Consider the following 8,121-nt stretch of genomic DNA (forward strand, 5'->3'; position numbering starts at 1 on the left):
TCTTGAGGTGCACCCGGGGTACAGTTCTTGAGGTGCACCCGGGGTACAGTTCTTGAGGTGCACCCGGGGTACAGTTCTTGAGGTGCACTCGGGGTACAGTTCTTGAGGTGCACCCGGGGTACAGTTCTTGAGGTGCACTCGGGGTACAGTCTGTAGCTTACTTACGTGTTGCCTTGTTTCATTCAGTATGAAGGCTTAGAGTCATCTTTAAAGGAGGCCAGCTTTGAGAAGGAGTCAACAGAAGCACAAAGTTTGGAGGTAAAAAACAAAATATGGTTTAAAAGCTAGGGAAAAGGTTCTTATTAAATAGCAAACTTTAAAAATATGTTATCTTCTCAAAAATAATTATCTCTGAGAAATATGAAATGGTGTATCAGGATCTTAAAAATTGGAGGAAACAGAACATTTGTAGGTAGCACAAAACATTTAAAAACAAGACACTTTGCACTCTTATTGCTAACTTGTGCTGAGGGATACATAATCAGTTTATCAGAATCTAACAGTTTATAGGTTTATAGGAAGAAATACTTTATTCTGTACTCCTAAAACTGCATTGAAGAGATGGTTCCTTTTTGACATTGTTTGCTTCAGGAAGGAGACATAGGACTCTTTCACAAATGTAAGCATAGCAGGAGACCATAAACTATGTGAGTTGTGACTGTGTTATCTTTTTGTCATCCCATGGTAGTAAGCATTAACTAGGATTAGACCAGAGGTTTACATTGTAAATTGTGGCATGCTGGTAAATGTTTAATCCCTATCTACAGACCATTTTCTGAGTTTTGTGTTATAAATACTACCTCACAAGTTTTCAGTCACCCACATGATGTCACTGAATGGGGAGTTTAGAAGAGATACATAGTTAACTTGATGGTAGTTTTCAGCCTAGCAGACAGATTAGGATGTGATGGAGTGAGTTCCAGATCGAAGTATTGTAAAAAGTGAGTTGTGAGCCTGCATGGTACTGATGAGACAATAGAAAACAGACCTTGTGCCTTTGGGTTATGTGTTTATTTCAGTGTGGCAAGTCCGTCATGTCTGTCCTTAGTAGAAAGTCTGTTGTCTTGTGATTTAGAATGCACTTGTAGAATCTACAAAAAGTTAAAGACTCCAAATACATTCCTTACATTTTTTTCTTTATTTATTACTTATGAATACCCTCGAACATTTTTAGTTGTTATGCATTCTTTGCTGAGCCTCTGTTGTAAGTGCTATCCCAATGGGAATGCATTAGTTTATAGAATGAAAGAAATTTAGGCAGGTCTGAGGGATGCCTGCCACCCTGACACTTGGGAGGTTAATGCTGGAGGATTGCCAAGTCTGTACTAAACAAAGAGGCAAAAAACACCACCAAAAAGCAGTCAAAAGCCAAAACACATAGAGTTTTAAAAGTTGTTTTGCATGCATGGTAACAGAAAAATTGCTACTGGGTAACAAAGACAAACATTGTTCAAGCTTGGTGTTACAGGTAATATAAACACAGCAGTTTACTGTTATGACAACAGGTTTATGTGAATTACGAGTCAGATGAGTTGAGATTTGGTCACATTGAATATCTTAGAAAATACTCTGTTAATTTTAAGTAGTTGAAAACATTTGTAGGAGTGTAATTGTAATTGGACACAAACTATAATGTCATACAAGTTTTACAAAGCTTGACAGTTGACTTTGAGGTAAAAATCAAACCAATAGAATAATTTGACTGAAGTCACAAGTCCTATGGTGAAATAGTCAGATTTGGGGAGATTGTAGGTAAACAGTCTTTTAAACTACTGTAACACATTTTGGTTTTGTTCTTCTTTTTAACAAGTTTGTTGAAGGATCACACATATCAGAGGTATGTTAATTACAGTATTTAAAATTCAATTAGACCAATCTAATAATTAATCATTTTAAATAAAAAAGATTACAAAAATATGTCATTCAATGGAAAATATGATGATGCAGCTTTGATTTTTAAGTTAATTATTTTTTATATTAAATTGAACTTGCCATTTCCCCATAACATGCTTTTAAACACACTTTTGGACTGGGTTGACAAGCTGTGCTTAGTGGATTTCCTACCTGTTTTTTTAAAATAAAAGTTTTGTTGGAATGCAACTGTATTAATTCCTTTAGGGGTCGCCTGAGTTTCTCGTTCCGTCTAGCTGATGGGAGCTTGAAATGCTTATGCTCTTAGAGAAGTTGCTGGCAACTGCTAGACCTACTCTTATCTTAATATTAGAGAGAAAATGTATACAGGGTCATAAACCTGTTTGATTTTACTCACTGATTTTTAGTCTAACTAAAAATTGTTATGTCTGGCTGTTAAAGTTGGCTTTCTATTTTAGGCAACCTATGAAAATCTGGAACAATCCAAATCTAAACTTGAAGATGAAATACTACTCCTAGAGGAAGAGCTGGAAGAAGAGAGAGTTAAACATTCTGAACAAGATGAGCTGGTAAGTCTTGTGTATTTCAGCAGAATTATGAAGAAGTTATTGAATTTTATGCATTTATGTGATACTTATTAAAATCCTACATGCATGCCAGCCATAGAGAGACAAGCCTGTAATCTCTGCAGCTCAGGAGGAAGAGGCAGGAGACCCAAGCTGGCCAGGGCTGCATAAGTCAGACTCTCAAACCAACCGAACAAATAGGTCTAAAGCAAGAGAAAACGAAACAAAAACCTCACGCACGCGTTTAAGCATGGAATCTAGAGGGCCATAGAGGGCAGCGTCTCCAGCTCTAACCGGTCATGTTAGCTCTAGCTCTTTACATGTTACCATAGATCTTTTTGGCATACTTTTTTGTTGTTGTTGTTTGTTTGTTTTTGGTTTTTCGAGACAGGGTTTCTCTGTATTGCCCTGACTGTCCTGGAACTCACTTTGTAGACCAGGCTGGCCTCGAACTCAGAAATCTGCCTGCCTCTGCCTCCCAAGTGCTGGGATTAAAGGTGNCTGACTGTCCTGGAACTCACTTTGTAGACCAGGCTGGCCTCGAACTCAGAAATCTGCCTGCCTCTGCCTCCCAAGTGCTGGGATTAAAGGTGTGCGCTACCACTCTCGGCCTCTTTTTTTTTTTTTTTTTGTGCTGTTTTCATTTGTTGAGACCGGGTGCTAGACCGTAGCCCAGTCTGTAGCTGCGCAGCTCAGGCTGACCTCTAGCGCATGACCTTCTTGCCTCTGCCTCCCACCTGCTGGGATGACAAGTGTGTACACCCCACACTTGCCTGTCTTGCACAGTGGTATAGAGATTTTCCATATTTGCTGTGAAAGTAATATAAACTATATTACTTGAGTAATCATATACTTAGAGAAGTATATTTTTTTAAAGTTAGAAATTTGTTAAAAACATAACTTTCTAATTTAAATTCTGGTGTAAGGAAAATCTTGATGTGTGTGAGATGACTTAAATATGACATTAGTGCATTCATCTTGAACCTCGAAAATGCTGTGGTGCATTGCGATTGAGAAACGTATTAATACGTGATGTGTAAGCTCCTTTTGAGCAGATGATAAGCAAGCCGACTATGCACCCGAATCTGAGGTCTCACTTTTATTGATGTTAATGTAACAATACGCCTAACAAATACATGTTGTGTTGAAGCTAATGGGACTTATTAAATACTTACAGACTGACACTCTCTTTCTAGATGGCTGATATTTCAAAAAGGATACAGTCCCTAGAAGATGAATCAAAATCTCTCAAATCACAAGTAGCTGAAGTAAGTTGAATTACTCTAATGAGTCTGTTACTTTTGGAAAACATTTACATTTTCATGATGCTTTTATCATTAGGTTATATTAGTCAGAGTTTTCTAGAGGAACAGAACTAATAGGTCATCTATCTCTCTCTTCATCCATCCACATCTCTAAGGGGTGTTATTAGAATGGACGGCTTATAGGCTGTGGTCCAGCTAGTCCAACAACAGTGTCAGTCTACCAATGAAGTGTCCAAGAATCCAGTAGTTGTTCATTCTGAGGATGGATATCTTACCTGGTCTTCAGTTACATCAGAATCCTAAGTCCAGGCTCTAATGCCAGTGAGGAAGGGATGGACTTGCAGTGAGAGCGTGAGAACAAGCAGACAAAAGCAGGGCTCCCTTCCTCAGTGTCTTCTGTATAATCTGCCCCCAGAAGATTTGGCCCTTTAAAGGTGGATCTTTGCACCTCAGAAGACCCTGATAAAGGTGCTCTAAGATCTGTCTTAAAGGAAATTCTTCTACTTCAAAGGATTTAATAAAGAAAAATCCCTCACAGGTATACCCAGCCTGCTTGAGTTTTAGTTAAAAGTTAAGTTTATAATCAAGGATAGCCATCATGTCAGGCTGTGGTGGTGCATACCTTTAATCCCAGCACTTGAGAGTTCAAGGCCAGCCTGGTCTACAGAGCAAGTTCCAGGACAGCCAGGGCTACACAGAGAAACCCTGTTTTGGAAAAACAAAACCAAACAGCAAAAGTAGCCATCACATTAGGCAGTAAAACATTATGTTAGTATTTGAGATAAGGGGAATCTTAATATCTTAAAACTGAGTTACTTCAGTGAAATTCATTTTTCACTGGATAGCTTTAAACTATGACCAAATGTGAATAATCTTGAAGTTGTATAACATTTAGTGGTGAACAGAAACTGTCTCCTCCAGTATAACGTGTAGGAGAGGAGACAGGATAGGGAGTATTGTGGTTCTTTTTCTGGAATAAGCACTCCAACACCAGTGAGGATAGACGTGAGATGTCACCAGAAGCCAGGAGAGCTGAAAGGCTGCTGTGCTGGGCCTACTCTGTGTTCTCATTTTATGCTCTGAAAACACAAGGTGGGGCAGGCAGGCAAGCACGACTTCACAAAAGGGTACCTGATAGTCGGCAGGTTGTTAAAGGCAATGACCCATTATTTTGGCCCTTTCTCCAGGTCATTCTACTCCAGGTAGCGAGTGAAGTCATGCTTAGCATATAGGCAGTGTAAGCAGTGCTGGAAGTAAGTCACTATATAGAGCAATAAAGCAGTATCTAATAATTGGACTTTCCTATCTTTTATACTTCAGTAGTTACCAGAATTGACTGCACAGTACATGGAAGGTTCAATAATTTGCCCAGAGTTACATGGTGAATGAGTGGTAGGGCTAGGACTGGGTCCTGGGTCTCCGCCAGCCTTGTTTGCGTCCTCATGTGCCTCTGCTGTTAATAGTGACATGTTTTGGCCTTTGCTTAAGTTCTGTGTTCTGTGGAGAATTTATAAACCTGAGGTGTTCTGTTGAATTGTTATAAACTGTGTATTTGTTTTGCTTAGGCCAAAACAACCTTTAGAATATTTGAAATCAATGAAGAGCGACTCAAGGGAGCAATAAAAGATGCCTTGAATGAAAATTCTCAACTTCAGGAAAGCCAGAAACAGGTGTGTAGCCTATACAGACTCTTTTAGATGCTGGTTATAGATTTGGAATGTTCTGGGCAAACTCACAGCTGATCTATCAATGGAGTTGCATTCACAAGGGGCATTTGCTGAGGAGCACAAGGGCTGGACAGGGCAGTTCCCACAGGGCAGTCCCCATGCAGACTTTGTATCTCTGGTAAAGGGTTGTAAAGTACTTCTTTCTGTCTTTGTCTTCTCCCATGAAAGAAATAAGCCAAGACACTGAGCATTCTGATAACCGCAGGAAACAGCTGTTAACACCAACCTCAGTAGAGAATACTAGTAAGAGTTAATGAATGTATTACCAGTTTAGGGCCTAAAGGAAGGAGGAGTTCTGGGGCACATAAGATGAAAATTTAGCTTTCATCGCCCCCGCCCTCAGGCACTCCTACAGATATATCCTCTCTTCTGTTCTCCCAAAACCATTGGAAATTTTGTCTGTCTGTCTGTCTCCCTCACCTATCTTTGTCTGTTTCTCTCCCTCCCTTCCTTTCTGTCCCTTGTTTACTCTTTCCCCTCCTTCCTTTCTATGATATGCATATGGTGTGTGTGTGTTTTGTGAGATTGTGAGTGTGCATATGTTATGGCTTTGTGTCTGTCCTTGCCTTCACCTTGTTTGAGACAGAGTCTTTGTCCTTTTTCTTTTGTGTATGTCTTGGTAGCTAGTCTGCAAGCTTGTAGGGATTCACCTGTCTTCCTTCCATCTCTCCGTAGGAACACGAGGATTATAGGTATTGAGCTATCCCTCTGGACTTTATGTGAGTTCTGGGGAATTGAACTCAGATCTCGAGGCTTGATGGCAAGTGCGTTTACCCATCTCCCCAGTGTAGCAGTGTGAACAGACTCCCTAAATAGTAGTCTTTCTGAGTCATGTGCTGAGACTTGATTGTATGTTCTGTGTTGACCAACGTTTTATTTTTCCTGTTGTTAATAATTGCTTGGTTTTCTGTAATGCACATTTGTAATGTTTTCCTCTATGCTCTTTGAGAGATGGAAATGTCATACAGCTGACTGTTTTGGCAATTTGTTCATTTAAACTTGTCTCCTTTTTCTTTTTTCTTTTTTCTTTTTTTTTTGGAGATAGTCTCCTAGTGTAGTTTAGGGTAGCCTAGAACTCACTGTGATATTCAGCCTCCTAACTGCTGGCTTTATAGGTATGTACTACCGTGTCGTGTCTGCTGCTGTCTCTCTTCCTCTTCTATAAGCTCGTGTATGTCTTGAGTGTGGCTATATGTGTACATGTGCAGGGCCTTTGGAGGCCAGAGGTATCAGATTCCCTCACAGAAGTTTATTTATAGGCAGTTATGAGCCAACTGATATATGTGAGAGGAACCCCCGCTTTGGTCCTGGGCAAGAACAGTAGTCACTCTTAAACCCTGAGCCATCTCTCTTCCCCTCATTGTCTTTGTGAAGCTGTATCCTGGAAGCGTAGATCCTCTTGGTCTGTTAAGGTGTTCTGTAGAGCAACTGGGCTTCTGTTGTCCTGAGGCTCACTTCATTCCGCTGCTAAGAAGTCTTGTTTTCTCTTGTCCTTTTTTTTTTTTCTAAGATTTATTTCTTGCCGGGCGTGGTGGCACACACCTTTAGTCCTAGCACTCAGGAGGCAGAGGCAGGCGGATTTCTGAGTTCGAAGCCAGACTGGTCTACAGAGTCAGTTCCAGGACAGCCAAGATTACACAGAGAAACCCTGTCTCGAAAAACCAAAAAAAAAAAAGATTTATTTCTTATTATATCTAAGTACACCGTAGCTGTCTTCAGATACACCAAAAGAGGGCGTCAAATCTCATTACCAGTGGTTGTGAGCCACCATGTGGTTGCTGGGATTTGAACTCTGGACCTTCAGAAGAGCAGTCGGGTGCTCTTACCCACTGAGCCATCTCTCCAGCCTGTTTTCTCTTGTCTTAAATGTTCTGTTTCCTATATCAAACACTTGCTTTCTTTTGTAGTTGTTTTGATTAAGCTTTCAAATAAAGAAGTACTGGAAATAATTTTGAAGAGGTTTATAGCTGAAAATTCTTATCTTTCACTTTTAAAAAAGATTTCATTTTTAATTCATTATTATTTTAAGTACATGTATGTGTGTGTCTTTGTGTGCATTTGTGGTCATGATTAAGGTGTCCTCAGAGGCCAGGAGAGGGTGTTGGATCCTCTGGAGTTCGAGTTATGAGCCGTTGTGAGCAGCCTGGTGTGGATGCGGGAACAGCTCAGGACCTCTTGGGGAAGCGTGTGGTCTTCCGCTCTGCAGTTGCTCCAGCTCCTGGTCGCCTCTCACCTTTCTGATAATTTGATGATACTCCTCTTGCTGCGTTTTCTTTTTCATACGAGTTTGACCTTGCTGTATTGTGTTCTCTTTTCACTTTTGATTTTGAGAGTAGAATGCTGTGTAGACTATGGGGTCTTCTTTGCCTTTTTTGTTCCTGCTCTTTTTGCTTCACAAACTGTTAACACTTAACGCCCTCCCTCACCCCAAGGTTTCTTTTTGTAGCCTTGGCTGCTCTGGAATGCAATCCATATGCCAGGCTGGCCTCAAACTTAGAGAGATCCTCCTGTCTCTGCCTCCCAAGCACCGGGATCAAAGGTGCGCCTCACCACTTCCTGGGATCAAAGATGCACGTCACCACTGCCTGGGATCAAAGATGAAAGGATGGACTATCCAGAGAGTACCCCATTCGGGAGTCCATCCCATCATCAGCCACCAAACCTAGATACTAATGCTCATGCCAGCAAGAT

The 8,121-nt window shown here is 40.6% G+C and overlaps 1 protein-coding gene across 16 annotated transcripts in view; it reads left to right on the forward strand.

Annotated features, from left to right (window-relative positions):
- Positions 1–8,121, forward strand: part of Mia2 (MIA SH3 domain ER export factor 2) — a 91,100-nt gene that overhangs the window by 41,245 nt on the left and 41,734 nt on the right. For 6 of the 16 annotated variants that reach the window (XM_029540566.1, XM_021201361.2, XM_021201363.2 and 3 more), the window contains 5 exons: positions 187–258; positions 1,811–1,837; positions 2,331–2,441; positions 3,635–3,706; positions 5,269–5,373. In XM_029540566.1, coding sequence (XP_029396426.1) covers positions 187–258; positions 1,811–1,837; positions 2,331–2,441; positions 3,635–3,706; positions 5,269–5,373 — 387 coding nt within the window. The remainder of the gene's footprint in view (positions 1–186; positions 259–1,810; positions 1,838–2,330; positions 2,442–3,634; positions 3,707–5,268; positions 5,374–8,121) is intronic. The other 10 variants (XM_029540567.1, XM_029540564.1, XM_029540571.1 and 7 more) reach the window with 2 other exon arrangements.

The sequence above is a fragment of the Mus pahari genome, chromosome 7 (genome assembly GCF_900095145.1).
Source record: "Mus pahari chromosome 7, PAHARI_EIJ_v1.1, whole genome shotgun sequence".
NCBI lineage: Eukaryota > Metazoa > Chordata > Mammalia > Rodentia > Muridae > Mus > Mus pahari.